Source organism: Poromitra crassiceps (assembly GCF_964638095.1).
Source record: "Poromitra crassiceps genome assembly, chromosome: 30".
Lineage (NCBI taxonomy): Eukaryota > Metazoa > Chordata > Actinopteri > Beryciformes > Melamphaidae > Poromitra > Poromitra crassiceps.
In genome coordinates, this window is record NC_139652.1 from 16,696,068 (window position 1) to 16,717,730 (window position 21,663).

General features: G+C 45.2%; 1 protein-coding gene across 1 annotated transcript; it reads left to right on the forward strand.

Annotated features, from left to right (window-relative positions):
* Window positions 1-623: 623 nt before the first annotated feature.
* Window positions 624-21,394, forward strand: hsd17b12a (hydroxysteroid (17-beta) dehydrogenase 12a; the record flags this gene model as incomplete). Its single annotated transcript, XM_083663032.1, has 11 exons — window positions 624-651; window positions 5,220-5,266; window positions 7,915-7,990; window positions 9,802-9,909; window positions 11,619-11,683; window positions 11,961-12,005; window positions 13,450-13,484; window positions 15,837-15,918; window positions 16,617-16,682; window positions 17,339-17,488; window positions 20,223-21,394. 11 exons carry the CDS (start codon window positions 624-626, stop codon window positions 20,364-20,366), a joined length of 846 nt encoding a protein of 281 aa, XP_083519158.1. The 3' UTR covers window positions 20,367-21,394.
* Between the last annotated feature and the right edge of the window lie 269 nt (window positions 21,395-21,663).

Here is a 21,663-nt window from a genome sequence, read left to right on the forward strand (position 1 = left end):
CACTTAACACACGTTAAACACATCCTCCACTTAACACACGTTAAACACATCCTCCACTTAACACACGTTAAACACATCCTCCACTTAACACACGTTAAACACATCCTCCACTTAACACACGTTAAACACATCCTCCACTTAACACACGTTAAACACGTCCTCCACTTAACACACGTTAAACACGTCCTCCACTTAACACACGTTAAACACATCCTCCACTTAACACACGTTAAACACATCCTCCACTTAACACACGTTAAACACATTCTCCACTTAACACACGTTAAACACATCCTCCACTTAACACACGTTAAACACATCCTCCACTTAACACACGTTAAACACATCCTCCACTTAACACACATTAAACACATCCTCCACTTAACACACATTAAACACATCCTCCACTTAACACACGTTAAACACATCCTCCACTTGTCGGGGTAAAGTTCACGCGGTGATATGTACGTGCATATCTACGTGCAGATGAGCCGGAGAGGATTGAGTGCAAGAATGCGTTCTATAAAGGATTGAGTGCAACAATGCATTCTATAATCACTCAATGCACCTGACGTGCCAGGTGTTCCTCGAAGGATTATGTAGGCCTGCCAATAATTCAGAGAATGCCGTTACTGCACGTACAGAACGCAGGTACAGTAGGCCTCTCGTACTGTACGTGCAGAGACCAGGGTTAGGCTTATGTGGAGGGTGGGGTGAGACGAGCATATGGATCATCACACCTCACACTTTGCCATGACTACAAGGTGTGGTCATACACCTCTTTTTTTTTCAGTTTCTGTTAAAAGATGCGTCCTTTGAAGACTCCACTTTCATATTCAGTCGGGAGGATTTACGTGCCTCTGTGGGTTGAGAAATGACGAGACCGTTTCAAAACCCATTGGATGAACTCAAAATGCCATGCTGGTCAATCTGAAAAGGAAAATTCTGACTATTTCGACCATGCAAGGTTTCACCCGACAGCTGCGATATCCAATATTCTGGGTGTCATTTTTGGCATGTGTGCTTGAATTGATGCTTGAATCATGTTTAAATATGAACCTTTCTTGCTCATGATTCAAATGTATAACACGCCTCGTTCAATTGACTGTAAGCAGATATAGATCATTGGAGTAAAGTGAATTTTATGACGAGGCTGTCCCCCCCCCCCCCCCTCCCCCCCCTCAGCCATTTTACTTTGCAGTGAATGTAGCCTCACCCTGTCCCTCTTTGCCCCCACCTGCATCTGCAGTGAGAGCCTGATTTGGTACGGCCCGCGCCCATTGAGGCTTTTCTGCCACGGAGCGTTTCATTCTTAACACGGGGGGACGTTTTAAAAATAACCAGGGATTCTGATCTCTCTGTTCACTTTTGACTTTGTGCTACTCTCTCACTCTCTCTCTCACTCCCCTCTCTCACTTATCCACCCCCCCCGCCCACACACACACACACACACACACACACACACTCTGTCTCTTCCCCCTTCACTTGTTCGTTTGCTTCGCTCCAGTTCTATTTTTAGCCGCCCCTAGGATCCCTCCTCAACCCCCCTTCTTTCCCCCGCTCCATGTACGTCATCACTCCCTCCTCTCTGCACCCCCCACTCTCTCTCTCTCTCTCTCTCTGTCTCTCTCTCTGTCTCTCTTTCTCTCGTCTGTCTCTCTATCTTGTCTGTCTCTCTGTCTCTCTCTCTCTCTGTGTCTCTTGTCTCTCTCTCTCTGACTCTTTCGTCTGTCTCTCTATCTTGTCTGTCTCTCTCTCTCTCTCTCTCTCTGTGTCTCTTGTCTCTCTCTGTCTCTTGTCTCTCTCTGTCTCTCTCTCTCTCTCTTGTCTGTCTCTCTGTGTCTCTCTTTCTCTCGTCTGTCTCTCTATCTTGTCTGTCTCTCTCTCTGTCTCTCTCTCTCTGTGTCTCTCGTCTCTCTCTGTCTCTCTCTTGTCTCTGTCTCTCTGTGTCTCTCTTTCTCTCATCTGTCTCTCTATCTTGTCTGTCTCTCTGTCTCTCTCTCTCGTCTCTCTCTGTCTCTCTCTTGTCTCTGTCTCTCTGTGTCTCTCTTTCTCTCGTCTGTCTCTCTATCTTGTCTCTCTCTCTCTCTCTCTCTGTCTCTTGTCTCTCTCTGTCTCTCTCTCTCGTCTCTCTCTTGTCTCTGTCTCTCTGTGTCTCTCTTTCTCTCGTCTGTCTCTCTATCTTGTCTGTCTCTCTTTCTCTCATCTGTCTCTCTATCTTGTCTGTCTCTCTCTCTGTCTCTCTCTCTCTGTGTCTCTTGGCTCTCTCTTGTCTCTGTCTCTCTTTCTCTCGTCTGTCTCTCCATCTTGTCTGTCTCTCTCTCTGTCTCTTGTCTCTCTCTGTCTCTCTCTCTCATCTCTCTCTGTCTCTCTCTTGTCTCTGTCTCTCTCTTTTTCTGCTCACCAGCTCTCTGCCAGAGAATGTCCTCTATCTCTATTAATCTTTCATCAAGCCAGGCTGATGATAATATTCGTGTGTGTGTGTGTGTGTGTGTCCACAAATTCTACCCCCCCCCTTTGGTGTTAGTATTGTCTGTTGTCTCTGCCTCCCCATGTTTTTTTCTCTTTCTTTGGCCCCTCCCTCTTCCTGTCTATCCATTGTCCCTCTCCATCAGTCTTTCTGAGCAGTGAAGCTTTAAAAATAGCCCTGCTGGCCTGACAAGGTGAGGATGTCTCTGAACACGAGGAGCGGCCTGGTTACCATGTTCTGCCTGTGTGCCTGCCTCTGTCAAATCTGCTCTGCTCTGCTTTGACTCATCTGCTCTGCTCCTCTTGGACCAGCGCTGGTTGGTCCAAGACCACCAGGGGTCCTTGAGGAGGTTCCAGGGGGGTCCCCAGCAAATCGAATTGTTAAACTCCCCCATTATATAATTTACATAAGATTAGAAGATACAATGTTACACAATGTTAGAAGAATGACTGTTTTAATCATAGTTTAACTGTCTTTGCCGACAACAGATAGTCATACAATAGACTACTTGCACAACTCCACTACTTCCTGAAATGAGTAGGGCATCTTGGTTTCCTGTCCTACACTATTGGATGAACTGATTCATGTCAGGTGTGACTGACTGCTGCAGTCACAACAACAGTGATCAGGTACACCTGACATGAATCAGTTCATCCAATAGTGTAGGACAGGAAACCAAGATGCCCTACTCATTTCAGGAAGTAGTGGAGTTGTGCAAGTAGTCTATTCTGGACACAATCATATCTCACAATAAAATGTTGTGGTTCTGAGAGACAAATAGGGGTCCATAGAGAACGCCCACAAAATGTTAAACGGCTGGTGCGCGAGTGGGGTAAAACCGCCCATATATCTCATGGGCTGACTCACCAAAAGACGGTGCTGCGGCTCTAAACTACAGGTTTGGGGGTTCTAGAGCAGAACACAAGACGTCTGCTCAGATGTGCGTTTACTGCGGTGGTTAAATCCCCGATCGTGTCTGCCTGGGCTGGGCTATCAGCTAAATTCTAACTTTGCTGAATGGATAGAACGGGGGAATTTACCCCACCCTGACCCTGCCCCCAGGCTAACCCAGTGTCTATTGTGGGCGTTCCTAGAGCCTGGGCGTTCCCAGACATGCGGACTGTCTCTATACCCCCAATATGTAATCAATTAGGGGTCCTTGATATGAAAAGGGTTTGAGAATCACAGATCTATAAGCTCCAGATGGCAGACGCTGATGTAGAATCACAGATATATAAGCTACAGACACTGATGTAGAATCACAGATCTATAAGCTACAGACAGTGATGTAGAATCACAGATCTATAAGCTACAGACACTGATGTAGAATCACAGATCTATAAGCTACAGACACTGATGTAGCATCACAGATCTATAAGCTACAGTGATGTAGAATCACAGATCTAAGCTAGATGCTGATGTAGAATCACAGATCTATAAGCTACAGACAGTGATGTAGAATCACAGATCTATAAGCTACAGACAGTGATGTAGAATCACAGATCTAAGCTACAGACACTGATGTAGAATCACAGATCTATAAGCTACAGACAGTGATGTAGAATCACAGATCTATAAGCTACAGACAGTGATGTAGAATCACAGATCTAAGCTACAGACACTGATTTAGAATCACAGCTCTAAGCTAGATGCTGGTGTAAAATCACAGATCTATAAGCTCCAGACACTGATGTAAAATCACAGCTCTAAGCTACAGACACTGATGTAAAATCACAGCTCTATAAGTTACAGACACTGATGTAGAATCACAGCTCTAAAGCTACAGAAGAAAAGACATGAGATTTTTATATTTTTTACGTGTGCAGCATTTACTTTTTTTTCATATGACTACAAACGCACATGTTCTGTAAAATGGTTATTGTTTTACAGTCGTCATCTGGTTTCAGTGGGTGTTTAGGGCTTTGTGAGTCATGTAACTGTCTTGTTCTCTGTTCTACTTTATACCATCTTATCTCTGCATCTATACTGTACAATATATGTCCCATCTATTGTCTTTGTTCTAGCTTAATCGTATTCCTCTCTATGCTATGCTATCCTATGCTATCATTATTTCGTTTCTATACCATCTTGGCTTGTATTATTATATGCATCTCAGGTCCAGTCCAAATTGAAGCATACCCTTGGTAGCCTACAGGCAGAATGGAGCTACAGTTAGTTATTAGACTGATGGAGAGGCTATTGTCATTGACCGCGGTCGAGATTAAATGTTTTCTTATTGTAAACACGTTAAATGTTTTCTTACGGTGGTAAATACAGTAGTGTTGTCAGGTGTGTCCGCTGTTGGGTTTGTCTATTGCCTGTGTGTGTGTGTGTGTGTGTGACAGTCAGACATACTGTACATGGTGCAAAGATAACAGTAACTGTACATTATATAGAGTATGTGCCAGACTTCTGTCAAGCAGTTCAGTCATCTGTCAAATAATCAGTCTGTCTAGCATGACTGGCCGATGACATGATTGCTGACGCAGTGTGACTATTGGCCGTTTTAGCAGGCATAGGGTCAGTTTTCTGTCCATTCAAAATGTATTGTGAACTGCTGTTGGCTGTTAACAGAGTTAATTCTCAGTGAATATAAATGTGCTGCAGATTCTTGTTAGTTCTGGGGAATCCAACATCGCTGAACTGGTTGAAGAGAGGTCGACTTGACCCCAGCGTGGTGTGAGAGTGAACCGAGAGAGAAGAACCTATACTGACCTCTGACCTCTTCTCCTTCTTTTTGTCTCTCCAGTTGTGACGGGAGCCACAGACGGGATCGGGAAGTCCTATGCGGAGGAGGTGAGGCTCCTGGAACTCCTTGTTTATATGTCATTTCCTGTAGGGAAAAGCGGTGGCTCCTCCTACACACACGGTGTCGGCTCATAGGCCACTGTAGGCGAGAGCTCTTACAGGCCCATGAACATGACAAAGGGTGACCTCGCACACACGTGCACGCGCCACGTACACTTCACCACAGGCTTACTGAGGAGAGTTCATACCGAGCTAACGAGCACATGTTGGATAGGGAGCTAACGAGCACATGTTGGATAGGGGGCGGGGCTACCCTGCCACGTGCAGGTTTAGTTGCTTGTCAACATTTCTCACATCCCAAAGCCAAGTTAACCACTATCTAATACAGGGGTGGGCCACTATTTTTCATGGGGGGCCACATGAGAAACCCAGATTGTTGCCGGGGGCCGAACAAATATTGTCATGCCGTAACCCATGGATGGGCAACTTTGATGATAGAGAGGGCCACAAAAAAATCCTCGCTACCAGATTTTGCAGAGGGCTGAACGGCGCCAGTGCGAAAAATTTGGGGCATTTGAAGCCAGGTTTAGAGGAATAACTCATTTTTAATTAACAGTTGTGATGTCATTATTCAGTCTTAACCACCAATATTTGATCCTTTTCTCACTCACTCCTATGTCACCACTTGCTCTCCCTGCAGGGCTTGAAATTAACTTTTTTGACCACCTGCCAATATGGCTGCTAGATTTTAAAGTTACCAGCCAATTAGAATTTCCACTAGCTGAAATGTTTTTCTTGAAATAAACCAGAATATGAGTGGGTTAATTTAAGCATAAGTATCAGTAAGTGGCCCGGGATTCTCAAAGCCTGTGTTGAGGGTCACACAAGAACAAAAATGCACTCTTGAAGCTAAATAAATCCAAAACAACGAGTTAATTATTTAAATGTTTACTTCAATGTGGAACAGTCATTTCGATAAAAAAAAAAAAGCTGAAATACAGCCCTCTTACACATGGCGCCAAAAGCTCAACCAACCAAGTTCAACTTTTCTTCCATGCATTGCGATTAAATCATTGCATGTCCCATAGAAGTGACAAGGGAATTGTGTGTGTGTGTGTGTGTGTGTGTGTGTGTGTGTGTGTGTGCGCACACGCGCGCTTGTGTGTGTGTGCATTGCCATAGATCATGAAGAGTGTCCTGTTGGCACTAACTGAGACTGTATATTTGTTTGGCAAATTTAGCTAAATACAATTCTGATGTCAGGGAAGTAAGCAATCAAAAGTAAGCAATCAAAACTGGAGAGTGAAACACAAACTGTCTCGTAAACACCAGCTCCATCCAGAGCTTTGGCCTCTCTTCTCCCTTTGGTATGAAGTCAAGTTGGGAAACACGAGTGGTGCTGTGACACCATGTCACACCAGGTTTACTGACTTCACTTCTGGGTAATGAAGTCTTTTCCCCCAAAGAGTCGCCTCTTGCTGCCATTTAGGGGCACCAGTGTGTGTGTGTGATGCCTTGCACAGCTTTAGGCGGTGGGGTTAAACTTTGTGTGCGTTTCCCTCCAGCTGACCCGGGGTTAAACTTTGTGTGTTTCTCTCCAGCTGACCCGGGGTTAAACTTTGTGTGCGTTTCCCTCCAGCTGACCCGGAGTTAAACTTTGTGTGTTTCTCTCCAGCTGACCCGGAGTTAAACTTTGTGTGTTTCTCTCCAGCTGACCCGGAGTTAAACTTTGTGTGTTTCTCTCCAGCTGGCCGGGGGTTAAACTTTGTGTGCATTTCCCTCCAGCTGACCCGGGGTTAAACTTTGTGTGTTTCTCTCCAGCTGACCCGGGGTTAAACTTTGTGTGCATTTTCCTCCAGCTGACCCGGAGTTAAACTTTGTGTGTTTCTCTCCAGCTGGCCCGGAGTTAAACTTTGTGTGTTTCTCTCCAGCTGACCCGGAGTTAAACTTTGTGTGTTTCTCTCCAGCTGACCCGGAGTTAAACTTTGTGTGTTTCTCTCCAGCTGGCCTGGGGTTAAAACTTTGTGTGTTTCCCTCCAGCTGACCCGGAGTTAAACTTTGTGTGTTTCTCTCCAGCTGGCCTGGGGTTAAACTTTGTGTGCATTTCCCTCCAGCTGGCCGGGGGTTAAACTTTGTGTGTTTCTCTCTATCTGGCCCGGGGTTAAACTTTGTGTGTGTTTCCCTCCAGCTGACCCGGGGTTAAACTTTGTGTGTGTGTTTCTCTCCAGCTGACCTGGGGTTAAACTTTGTGTGTGTTTCCCTCCAGCTGGCCCGGGGTTAAACTTTGTGTGTGTGTTTCTCTCCAGCTGACCCGGGGTTAAACTTTGTGTGTGTGTTTCCCTCCAGCTGACCTGGGGTTAAACTTTGTGTGTGTGTTTCTCTCCAGCTGACCTGGGGTTAAACTTTGTGTGTGTGTTTCTCTCCAGCTGACCTGGGGTTAAACTTTGTGTGTGTGTTTCTCTCCAGCTGACCCGGGGTTAAACTTTGTGTGTGTTTCTCTCCAGCTGACCCGGGGTTAAACTTTGTGTGTGTGTTTCTCTCCAGCTGACCCGGGGTTAAACTTTGTGTGTTTCTCTCCAGCTGACCCGGGGTTAAACTTTGTGTGTTTCCCTCCAGCTGGCCCGGGGTTAAACTTTGTGTGTGTGTTTCTCTCCAGCTGACCCGGGGTTAAACTTTGTGTGTGTGTTTCCCTCCAGCTGGCCCGGCGAGGATTTGCCATGATGCTGATCAGTCGCTCGCAGGACAAGCTGGATGACGTGGCCAGGTCACTCGGTGAGTGTGTGTGTGTGTGTGTGTGTACGCACATGAGTGTGTGTGTGTGTGTGTGTGTGTGCACCATCATGGAAACCTATTTGGGGTTGAGTGCACAATGAGTGGGCTGATAAGGATGTGTGTATGGGCAGGCAGTGACGTGCGGCCTCCCACCCTCCGCTACAGGGTTTCCCAGGCCACCATGAGAGGGCAGATCCTCAACATAAGGAATTTGAACAGTTTACAAAACTAAGGACTTACTCGCCTTTTGTTAAAGTATACTGTTCTATTTTGAGCATCAGTCATTTTGTGACTGAAATCTCATTTTGAATGAGAACATCATTCATTCATTTCAGTTTTTGCCGATTCAAATTCATCCTCCCAATCCCTTCCTCCACTCTCCATTGTCTCCTGTTGTCTTCAGTGGGTCTGTGTGAATGCTGGCTGTCCTGGTTCACTTCCTCCAATCCAGTATACTTTACTGCCTGTCTGTACCTGGCATGTACGAGGAAACAAACGTGTGGATCTTTTTGTTCTTGTATCTAGTGGAAAAGGACTGGTACATGAACAAAGGATCGGGATTCAAGTTTCAAGTCTGGACAAAAAGTAGTCATCAATGAGACTTCACGTCCTTTCTGGCCCCTCTCCAGGTTTTGAACAGAGACTGAATGGCGAGTCCCTGTTCAAATAATAATGCCCTCTCTCTCTCCCCCCCGTCTGTCTCTGACGTCGTCTCCCGCAGCGCAATTTCCCCTGTCGTGCTTCAGGTCCACAGAGGGGGCTGATGGGTAGTCACGAGCGAGCGGGGTGCGGCGTGCCCAAACCCTGGCACTCCTCCCTCACGATTAGCCCCCCTCCTATTGCTGTTTGACCGGGCAAAGCCACTTAGCCCCCCAGCTATTCCCTTCACTACCACCTGCTTTGAGAGTCCACATTTTGCACCTCTCTCATTATGCAGCCGCCACATTTCAATGTTTCCTGATCGCACCGACCTGGCAACTTTGTTCCTTATTCTTTTGCCGTCATTATCTCTCTCATCGCCTTTTTATATATATTTTTTTTTATTTGAAATTGACTCTTGGGGTCGTGAGGGCTAAAAATAGCCTCACGAATTTGGATGTAGATTTCAGAGAGGTTTCGACACATAACCACCCCCCCCCCCACACACACACACTCACACACACTCAGGTTCCCCCCTTTCTTTTATCTAGCATATACTACACACATACTGACACGCAGCTAAGGCACATTTTCCTCTTATAAACTCCCTCTGCTCTGCCACCCATCAGCTAAACGAGTCTTTGGACAATAAATTCTAATTGCAGCAGGCGCGTCGAACATGACGCGAGCGAGCAGAGGGGCGGGGGGCAGATTTCTCCGCTTGTTTGTTGGTGCACAGCGCCCTCTGCAGCATGAGTTGGACAGTGAACGTGGGTTTCATGCTCCATTCACTCGGAGGTATCCAGTGTGTGGAAACAGGACTGCTCTGTCGTCGGGCCATGTGATGAGCTTTTCTGCACAGTGACACATGAATGCATGGTATGACTGCATGGTATGGCTGCATGGTATGACTGCATGGTATGGCTGCGTGCCGTGCAGGCATGATCGCTCGCTAACACGCCTGATCTTCAACGCACATCCTCCTTTGCCTTGATATTTTTTTGTCACAGTCTCAATGTATATTTTAATTTCTACAATTCAAAATAACACTTTTTGTTTACTGCCCTGTATAGAAATCTCTGTACTAGTACAGAGAAAATATATGAATATTCACTATTTTAGTGTATTCATTAAAGCACTCTCTCTCTCTCTCTCTCTCCCTCCCTCCACAGAGGCGCAGTATAACATCGAGACCAAGACCATTGCAGCGGACTTTGGCCGGGCGGACATCTACCCCAAGATTGAGGCGGGGCTGGCCGGGCTGGAGGTCGGCGTTCTTGGTAAGAGTCGCTTTCCTGTGGCTTACGCCTCCCAATGGCAGGACAGCATATGGGACATGCCAACCTATGGAACTTGTAGTCAGGAAGTAGCTCTCTACCCAGTTCAGTGACAACTCGCAGGCACAGTTTGCACTTGTGACATATTTTCACTTTTTGTCTCATGTGTAATAAACGTACGTGAATCTGTCTTAGTGGCATTGAGGCAGTGAAACGTATATCAACAACTTGCACAGAACATAGCGACACAAATGTCCTGCTATGTAAATGGGCAGTGACATGTGATGCAAGTTATGAGTGTTATAGGACTTAAACTAAATTCCTATTACTGTAGCGTACAAAATGCTTCTACGGACAGAGTAGTTTGTACAGACAGAGTAGTTGTAGAGACAGAGTAGTTTGTACAGACAGAGTAGTTGTAGGGACAGAGTAGTTTGTACAGACAGAGTAGTTGTAGGGACAGAGTAGTTTGTAGAGACAAAGTAGTTTGTGCAGACAGAGTAGTTTGTACAGAGTAGTTTGTAGGGACAGAGTTGTCTGTACAAACTGCTCTGTACAGGCAACTCTGTCCCTACAAACTACTCTGTACAAACTACTCTGTCTCTACAACTACTGTCTGTACAAACTACTCTGTCTCTACAACTACTGTCTGTACAAACTACTCTGTCCCTACAACTACTCTGTACAAACTACTCTGTCTGTACAAACTACTCTGTACAAACTACTCTGTCTCTACAACTACTGTCTGTACAAACTACTCTGTCTCTACAACTACTGTCTGTACAAACTACTCTGTCCCTACAACTACTCTGTCTCTACAAACTACTCTGTCTGTACAAACTACTCTGTCTCTACAAACTACTCTGTCTGTACAAACTACTCTGTCTCTACAAACTACTCTGTCTGTACAAACTACTCTGTCTCTACAAACTACTCTGTCTGTACAAACTACTCTGTCCCTACAACTACTCTGTCTCTACAAACTACTCTGTCTGTACAAACTACTCTGTCTGTACAAACTACTCTGTCCCTACAACTACTCTGTCTGTACAAGGAAAGAAAGTAGGAATGTGAGATGGTGTGAATATTCCCTCCATGAACAGGTCTATGCTTCAGCTGTTAGTGACTGTCCATTGGCCAGTTTTGTTTGTGTTGATCTGGAGGCTGATGCTTTGAGCTGAGTTCGTTTTGAGTTTGCGCTCAAGAACTGAAGTGAAACGTACGTCTCTGTGTTCTGTGTTTTACCTGGCTGCAAGGCAAATTCCCCCTCAGGGACAATAAAGTTGGAAGTTGAAAGGAATGCATTTTTCCTCTTCTTCAGGCTGACATTCTTTCTGGAAGTTTGCCTCCGAGGCTGATATTATCCAGACTGGACCGACTGGCTTTAAAAACGTGTCTGCTGTGTGTTCTTCACGGAGAAGTTAAAACTATCTTGTGTAAAATGTCAGTAGGCCTAACCCTAGAATCTGAGCTGAAGTGTTCTTCTGGTGGAGAGTCCACAGCACACTGTACTTTTTTAGTTGAACATTTCAGGAACTCTTTGTCCTTTTTTTATGATACCAAGATGTGCTTCCCTCGTCATACCGTGTCATAAATGCCTGTTTCTATCTTGCTGGCTTTTGCTGCCACCTAGTGGTAGAAGAAACATCACCCACTTTGACCCCCCAGCATCAGGTAATCTTAAAACAGTGCTTTTTCTTTGTCTTCAACAGTGAACAATGTTGGATGTTCTTACCCCTGGCCAGAGTACTATCTCAATATTCCTGATCTGGACAATGTGAGTTTGTTTTTCCTGTTTGCTGTTTTATCCACACATGGAAATTCTGTCTCAGAGGGAAAAAAATGGCTTTGGAAAAATGATGAGTTTACCATTTAAATGGGTGCTTTTCTCTGTTCAATGCTCTACAGTTAGTAGTCTTTATTGCAATTCTAGCAACCCAAACAACAGTTTGCTTGAATATCTTGGCTGTTAGAACTGCTAAGTATCCATGACCACAGAATCTTATGCATGGTCCATGTGAATGTTTCTCTTACTTACTTTCTATACGTTTCAGTTCATCACAAATATGATCAACGTCAACATGACCTCAGTAGCTCAGGTATGTTTGTCACGCTGAACAACTCTGCACTCTTCTTCTAATCAATATTCGTACAGGAGGAAATATGTACAGTATGTGCGTATATAGAATGTTTTTGTTCCCATCCTCCTCCTCCTCTTCTGCTGTTTCTGCCATGCTACCTGCTCCTCCTCCTCCTCTTCTGCTGTTTCTGCCATGCTACCTGCTCCTCCTCCTCCTCCTCCTTCTGCTGTTTCTGCCATGCTACCTGCTCCTCCTCCCCCTTCTGCTGTTTCTGCCATGCTACCTGCTCCTCCTCCTCCTTCTGCTGTTTCTGCCATGCTACCTGCTCCTCCTCCTCCTCTTCTGCTGTTTCTGCCATGCTACCTGCTCCTCCTCCTCCTCTTCTGCTGTTTCTGCCATGCTACCTGCTCCTCCTCCTCCTCCTCCTTCTGCTGTTTCTGCCATGCTACCTGCTCCTCCTCCTCCTCTTCTGCTGTTTCTGCCATGCTACCTGCTCCTCCTCCTCCTCTTCTGCTGTTTCTGCCATGCTACCTGCTCCTCCTCCTCCTCCTCCTTCTGCTGTTTCTGCCATGCTACCTGCTCCTCCTCCTCCTCCTCCTCTTCTGCTGTTTCTGCCATGCTACCTGCTCCTCCTTCTCCTCCTCTTCTGCTGTTTCTGCCATGCTACCTGCTCCTCCTCCTCCTCCTCCTCCTCCTCTTCTGCTGTTTCTGCCATGCTACCTGCTCCTCCTCCTCCTCCTCCTTCTGCTGTTTCTGCCATGCTACCTGCTCCTCCTCCTCCTCCTCCTCTTCTGCTGTTTCTGCCATGCTACCTGCTCCTCCTTCTCCTCCTCTTCTGCTGTTTCTGCCATGCTACCTGCTCCTCCTCCTCCTCCTCCTCTTCTGCTGTTTCTGCCATGCTACCTGCTCCTCCTCCTCCTCCTCTTCTGCTGTTTCTGCCATGCTACCTGCTCCTCCTCCTCCTCCTTCTGCTGTTTCTGCCATGCTACCTGCTCCTCCTCCTCCTCTTCTGCTGTTTTTGCCATGCTACCTGCTCCTCCTCCTCCTCCTCTTCTGCTGTTTCTGCCATGCTACCTGCTCCTCCTCTTCTGCTGTTTCTGCCATGCTACCTGCTCCTCCTCTTCTGCTGTTTCTGCCATGCTACCTGCTCCTCCTTCTCTTCTTCTGCCATGCTACCTGCTCCTCCTCTTCTGCTGTTTCTGCCATGCTACCTGCAATCTCTCAGTTGTTCCCAAAGCAACGGTGGACTACACCAACGCTGTCTGTATTCGCCACCCACACATCTCTCTCTCTTTCTCTCTCTCTCCTACTTTCAGTCTCTTTAAAAAAAATGTCACAGTCTCTTCTCACCCCGTGCATCCAGCGCCCTCTGTCTTTCATGACAGTGTAGTCTGTAGACTTGTGTCACCTTCCGTGTGACAGTTGTTGCATGTTAACTGAAGTTCTGTTGTTTCTCCTCCAGATGACCCGCCTGGTGCTGCCCAGAATGGTTGATAGGTGAGTTAAATGACTACAGGCAAATATTGGTGTTGTGAATGAGAGATTATGGCACAGCGGTTTGAGGGATACCAAAATGAAAACTGAGAGCCTTTGCTTATCCAAGACCATTATCTGGAAGGTTACACTTTGTAAAGAACATTATCTGGAAGGTTACACTTTGTAAAGGTGACTCTTATCTGGGATGTTACACTTAGTAAAGACCATTATCTGGGAGGTTACACTTTGTAAAGGTGACTCTTATCTGGGATGTTACACTTAGTAAAGAACATTATCTGGGAGGTTACACTTTGTAAAGGTGACTCTTATATGGGATGTTACACTTAGTAAAGAACATTATCTGGGAGGTTACACTTTGTAAAGGTGACTCTTATATGGGATGTTACACTTAGTAAAGGACATTATCTGGGAGGTTACACTTTGTAAAGGTGACTCTTATCTGGGATGTTACACTTTGTAAAGGACATTATCTGGGAGGTTACACTTTGTAAAGGTGACTCTTATCTGGGATGTTACACTTAGTAAAGAACATTATCTGGGAGGTTACACTTTGTAAAGGTGACTCTTATCTGGGATGTTACACTTTGTAAAGGACATTATCTGGGAGGTTACACATTGTAAAGAACATTATCTGGGAGGTTACACTTTGTAAAGAACATTATCTTGGAGGTTACACTTTGTAAAGAACATTATCTGGGAGGTTACACTTTGTAAAGAACATTATCTGGGAGGTTACACTTTGTAAAGGACATTATCTGGGAGGTTACACTTTGTAAAGGACATTATCTGGGAGGTTACACATTGTAAAGAACATTATCTTGGAGGTTACACTTTGTAAAGAACATTATCTGGGAGGTTACACATTGTAAAGAACATTATCTTGGAGGTTACACCTTGTACAGGACATTATCTGGGAGGTTACACTTTGTAAAGAACATTATCTGGGAGGTTACACTTTGTCAAGGTGGCTCTTATTTTGGGGGTAAAAAAAATAAGAAAGAAAACCTCAAGCCTTTTCATCACTGCATCCCTCTCTCCCTCTCCTCCTTTGTTCGCAATGCTGACAAGCTTTCAATTCACACAAAGTGCTCTGCCCTCCCGATTGGCTGCACTGTTCCCATGTGACTCTCGCTGGCCAATAGCAGCGCAGGCACATTTGGTGCCGTGTGAGGCTGGAGCGTCGCTCCACTACATCACTGCAGCAACAGGCTGCCATGGCAACGCACACGGCCAGCACCACTATCACACTGTGTGGGTGTGTGTGTGTGTGTGTGTTAGGGGGGGGGGGGCATTACTCTGTGTGTATTTGTCAGTGTAGTGAATGTGTATACACAGGTTTCACACTGTGTGTGTGTGTGTGTGTGTGTGTGTGTGTGTGTGTGTTAGGGGGGGGGGGGCATTACTCTGTGTGTATTTGTCAGTGTAGTGAATGTGTATACACAGGTTTCACACTGTGTGTGTGTGTGTGTTAGGGGGGGGGGGCATTACTCTGTGTGTATTTGTCAGTGTAGTGAATGTGTATACACAGGTTTCACACTGTGTGGGTGTGTGTGTGTGTGTGTGTGTGTTAGGGGGGGGGGGGGGGGGCATTACTCTGTGTGTATTTGTCAGTGTAGTGAATGTGTATACACAGGTTTGTGTGTGTGTTTGTGTGTGTTGGGGGGGGGGGCATTACTCTGTGTGTATTTGTCAGTGTAGTGAATGTGTATACACAGGTTTGTGTGTGTGTGTGTGTGTGTGTGTGTGTGTGTTGGGGGGGGGGGGGGCATAACTCTGTGTGTATTTGTCAGTGTAGTGAATGTGTATACACAGGTTTGTGTGTGTGTGTGTGTGTGTGTGTGTGTGTGTGTGTGTGTGTGTGTGTGTGTGTGTGTGTGTGTGTGTGTTGGGGGGGGGGTGCATTACTCTGTGTGTATTTGTCAGTGTAGTGAATGGGTATACACAGGTTTGTGTGTGTGTGTGTGTGTGTGTGTGTGTTGGGGGGGGGGGGGCATTACTCTGTGTGTATTTGTCAGTGTAGTGAATGGGTATACACAGGTTTCGTGGGCCTTGAAATTCTTGAAAGTTTGTGGATTTGAGAAAAATTTGGTCGGGACTTAAAAGTGATTGAAGATGTCTCAGTCTGAGCATCAGCACTTCACTGGGATTGCTTGGCTTGGTGTGGTGAAGATCACAATTAAACCACACGTCTAATTATTGTGTCCCAAAGCTTGGCAGTTTAAATTTCACTAACAAGTTGTAACAACACCTTGAATGTAATCAAAATCTTTGAATTTGACGTCCAAGCGAGTGCGGTAGGAATGCCCTCTTCTCCGAGTTCTTCTCCTAATTCTGTCCGTCTTGTGTTTTCAGGTCAAAAGGGATTGTCCTCAACATCTCCTCTGCCAGTGGCATGTACCCTGTCCCTCTGCTCACAATCTACTCTGCATCAAAGGTATGCATTTGTGTGCACCCATCTGTACATTGCAAATCACCGCAGCCATGTGTCAACTGTCAACATCGCAATAAAAGCACCCGCCTACCACTGCAGAGACTCGGGTTCGATTCCCTGTAGCGGTACTTCGGGTCATGGTCAGACATTCCTACAGACCGTGTCTGTGGGTGGGAAGCCGCTGGAGTATGAGTCCTGGTCGCTGCACTAGTGCCTCTCGAATTGCGTGATCCTCCCACGTGCTACATCCTGCCGGTGAAACGCCTCGCTGTCAGCTGAAAAGAAGCAGCTGGCGACTGCACATGTATCTGAGGAAGCATGGCGCTAGTCTACCACTCTCCTCAGATCAGCAGAGGGGGTGGAGCAACGACCGGAAGAATTGGCCAAATACAATTGGGGAGAAAATCTGGGGAGAAAAATAAATGTCAATATTGCAAGAATTCTTTCTAGTCCATAAGAACTCTATCATCTGGCATGATGTATCTTCAATCTTTCAATATTTGTTCTATTCTGTGCTGCTTGGTAAGCTGCACCTGCTTAATGTTTCATGAAGCCAACCCTACCTGTTTGGTTAGATTTTGGGCTGGGGTGACAACAGACGCATGTATTATGTATACATGTATGAACTTTATTATAACAACAGACACGTATTATGTCATGTATACATGTGCACATGTATTAACTGTATTGTTTGTGCGCAGGCCTTTGTGGACTTCTTCTCTCGTGGGCTTCATGAGGAGTACAGGCGTCAGGGTATCATCGTCCAGGTGAGTCTGTCTGGAGGGATGACCTCCTGTCCTTCCAACCTGTATGGGAAGATTACAATTTTTAGAGGAGAACTCACTAAAACATAAATGAAGGATGTGAACAAGCATACAGCTATCCACCACGTACAACTGGTTGGGTGAAAATCTTGAGTTCCTCACAATAAATCCAACTGCCAAAGAGAGTAAGCTTGACTTTTCCCCTAGATACTGATCTGTGTTCAGATCACTATCAGTTTCTAGCCTTTTCTCAGCAGAAGCATTTTTCCAAATATGTTATTCCACACAAGGCCTTTGTTCTGTTTGTGGCTCCCAGTGTAGGTTATAGTCATGTGCCATCTTGTGGCTTGACTGTGTACCACAGTTTCACCTCAGCAAACCTTCAGTACATTTCCACCTGCTGCGCTCAGCTGTCACAAACCAAGAGAAAAATACATTTTAAAATAGATTTTAGTTGAGTTTAATCTTGTCAGGCCATAAAAGGAGACGCATTATACTTACATGAAGTGCCCCAAAGGGATTTAAATACTTATATAGCTTTTATTTGACGGTTGTTACTTGATGGCCATGCGATAAAGCTGGAAGTCAGTTGAGTACACACTGCAGGTTTTATGCGTGCCCCTAAGCGTTTATCCGTTTATCCCCCCCTCTTCCTGCAGAGTGTGCTGCCCTTCTTCGTGGCCACCAAGATGACCCGCATTAGGAAGCCCACCCTAGATAAGCCCACCCCGGAGCGTTATGTGGCAGCTGAGCTGGCCACTGTGGGTCTGCAGAGCCAGACCAACGGCTACTTCCCCCATGCTGTCATGGTAAGGACTGGAAACCCCTTCAATGATTGAAATATGTGTGTGTGTAATTATATGAACATGAAGCGGTGTGGTACAGGAAAAAACACATCCGTTTAGGCTAATTTATTAAGTTACCAATCAGTTACCTTAAGGCTGCATTCAGCTATGTTTTTTGTCTTAAAATAAGTGTTAAATGGCTCTATAGTGTTTGGTCAGTGACTTGAAACCCCCAACCCCCCGCTGTCCTCTATCTCTCTCCTGTAGTCCTGCATGCTCATAGAGACTCACGGATGGTGGCGTTGGATTCAGGGTGAAAAAATACATATAGACTTTTATGGGCATCAAAATATGACCTTCCGTTTCCCAGAAAATGTAAACTTTTCTCTGATTGGATAGTTTGAGATGGCCGCCAATTTTTATCCAATCAGAGAAAAGTTGACATTTTCTGGGAAACGGAAGATCGGATGGCGATGCCTATAAAGGACTGTCTTTTTTCACCCCGAATCCAATGCCGGACTACAGGAGAGAGATAGAGGACAGCGGGGGGTTGGGGGTTTCAACTTAGGCCTTGGCCACATTGATCCGTGGTGTCTGTCCGTGTGCGTTCATTTCTCTGTTCACTTCCATTCATTTTCAATGACAACTGTCCGACTGTCTGTGGAGCACTCAGAAGCGTACGTATCCAGAAAATTTGCATACGTTTTGATGGACAGAAAGTTGAAGAGGAATTAACTTTTTCTGGACGGACGTATCGGATGGTCGGATAGTCACTGTCCGTTTAGCCAATCAGAGTCGAGGTCTCGAGAGGAGGCGTTCCGAGATTTGTTTCAACTTTTCAAAGAAGATGGCCGAGGCGGTGAACGAGGCTATAAGGGATTCCCCAGCAAAATGAGTAAAATTGTGTGATTTCACTAGGATTTCAGTGACTAGAAGTTAGTCCAAGGGGAGAATGTAGTAGGGATGGGCGCGAGTACTCGGGTACTCGAGCACTCGTTCGTAACGTCAATACTCGAGTAACGTTTCTGCTGTTCGGGTACTCGCCCCACTCCCCACCCCTTTAAAAATGGTCTAAGATCTCTACGCACGCATCGTCATGTGGATCTGGCAGCCTGAACTGCACGGGCGTCAAGTCAGCCAGAATGTACAAGTACGTCATCCGCTTTGTTGCTTTCAAAATAAAACGCTTATTGTAACGTAACCTTATTTATTTTGAGTAATGCGTTACAGCCACAGTTTCACGCCATATAACATCACAACGAGTATTTTGATACAAGGTTTGCTGCTTCATTCGTTGAAATACTTTTTCTCCTCCAACGTGCATCAATAAGCTATTTACTTTTGTTTAAGTAACATTATTTTGAAAGTTTTAACCGGAAGTTTTCCAGCTCATACCGAAAATGGTGGCTGGGAATATTCTCCCGAATGAGACGCACGCTTCTTCATAGCGCACGCCCGATAAAACTCATTCAAAACATATTGCACTAGTTTACTGACTACACTGTCGTTTCCCATAACGTTTGTTAGTCACAAGAAATGTGGAGAAAGAATCACTTTTTGGGAGACAATCGCTTCATGGTGATCACTATTCAGCTGCAGCTGTAACGTTAATCACACTGGTCAGTTTCCACTTTTTGGCAGAACACCGGACTGTAATCTGTGGATTTACGTTAATGTAACAGTGATCATAAAGTAAAATGGATGATACTGGACAATAACCTGACATTGCTGGACAATGGACATGGAAATGCCTTCGCTTGTTTCACAACGTGTCTGCTCCAAAGCGCTAATGCCATCCATCCAACCATCGGAGATAGGCTACTGTCTGAGGTAGGCTAGATGTTAGCTTAGCGTCACCCAATATCAGTCAGTTCCTCTCCTGACAAAAAATGCTCCAGGTAGCGCTTTTTCCATGCAAAAATGCAAACGTAATGTGTGAACAGCCCCCCACACAGCAGATTACTCCTGCTCAGTCATTACCATAGTAATCACACAGACCCCCCCCCCCCCCTGCGCGAGTGCTCGAGCACTCGTTCATAATAGAAGGAGAGTACTCGAGTATTTAAATTGCTTAAAATGCCCATCCCTAGAATGTAGTGCATATACTTCTCTCCAGTTATCTGCACATGATCTACATTATATTATACTCGCGCTGTTCATGTCATTTGCATCGAGTCACATTTCCAAGGAGCTGCACGCAGGCTGCGCAGGCAGGCTCGCCGGCCGCGGAGCAGCCCCGGCGCTTTGGGGGAGGGGTTTGACGTAGACTCAGTTCTCATGCATCGGACAGACATCTGTCCGTTCAATAATTCTGTCCATTTTCTGACGGATCAGTGTGGCCAAGGCCTTACTGACCAAACACTCTATTTCAGTGATTGCTGTCGGAATATAGAGCCATTTAACACTTATTTTAACACAAAAACATCGCTGAATGCAGCTTTAAACTAACTAGTTGCATTCTAAGTTTCTAAACTAACCCATTATGCCAGTCAATAATGAAAATAGGGAAAACTTTTGTATGCATGTATATTTTGTTTTTTTGATTAAATAGTTGCATAGTATACCTTTTAACATGCCCAATAGTGCCAGAATCCATTGAAAAAAAACATTTGTATCAATTTGTTCTCTGTTAGGTGTTTCTTCCCCCACAGATTTATTGGCCTAAGATTGAACCGGCGACCTCCAAGCTGGCTTCTCTAACCTTTAGGCCACCGCTGCCATATTGCTACTACTACTAACCCATGCATCTGTTTCCCAGGGTTGGTTGACCACCAAGCTGGTGCCCATCAGCCTGGTCATCTTCTTTGGTGCCAGGATGAACCGTCTGCAGCGCACCGGATACCTGCAGCGGAGGAAACTCCGGGAGCAGAAAAACAACGGAGCCGGCCTGAAGAACGATTAGGAAGCATGGCTAGCGATTGGTTCATGGAGCCTGAAGAGCCAATAGGAAGAACGGCTATAAGTTATAACGATTGTGAGCGGGGACGTTCTGCTCGGGCCCCCGCTGACGCCATCAGTGAAGAGAGAGAGAGAGTTTGTGTTTGTGTGATTGTTCCTCCAGGGTGACCTGGGACTTCAGCTTTGTGCCTTTAGTGAGTGTGCGTGTGCAAGGGAACATTTATGACTTCCTATTTAAAATAGTGACCTGATGACGTTTGCCTGTGATGAAGCTAGAACCCAAATGAATGTCACAGAATGCAGGAGCTGAGGTGATAATAAAATGCTCCTCTCTGCAAAGGACATTCATGTTTTTCCATGTCACTGATATAGATGACGGAAATCTTAAAAAATATGCAACCAAAAAAAGGGTGATTTATGTTAACTGCTGTTGTAAGCAGTGGAAAAATGGTGATGGATTTATCTTTTTGTTTTATATATATACATAGAATTATTTATTTTATATTTGTATTTACACTCAAGCCAAACTTGGACCTTGAAAAAATGAGCATACAACCTATAATGCTGTTTACAAATGAATGAACTGTGCTATAAATATGGCGGTTTCTCCCTTTCTCTGTTTGTTTTTGGTTCTTTATATGTTGTGTGATCTTATTTACTACAATACATGTGGTGGGATATGGTTGCACTGATGTAGAGCTTGTTCTAAACCAAAGTTTTACAAACTCGTTCACTCAGATGAAACACAAGTGCCTTTACACTGTGCCATCATTCATGCCAGTATTGGTCAACTTTAATGAGGATCATTCAATGTATAAGAATTTGATTGAACTGGTGCTGCAGCCACCTCCAGTTTGTCAGTCAGGTGAAAACCTTTCAGGAGCCAGAAGAAAAATAGCCTTGATTTTTAACTTGACAGTGCATTTATGAGTTTATCCAGTGTGTTTTTGAAAGGCAATGCAAAATGTTGTCAGTTTGTTTTGCTGCTGGCAATATATTTCTACTGTTTGTTAATTAAAGTTGTTTATAATACTTGTCCTTGTGTGTATTCTTTCAGGTGCCAAGAAAATGGCCACTTGGAATTGAAATATGAAATCTATACATCAAAACAATCAATCGCAGGGCAAACCCCATGGATCTCTATGCGAAGTGGTTTATTTTATGTTTTTCTTCCTGCTTCCTACAGCTACAGTGAAGATTTCAGCTAGAAACGATGTAAATAACATTTTCAAGTCAAATTGGCATCTTGGGGCTTCTGGAGACTTGCTAGACATGGAGGCTTTTTTTCTAGCTGTTTTTTT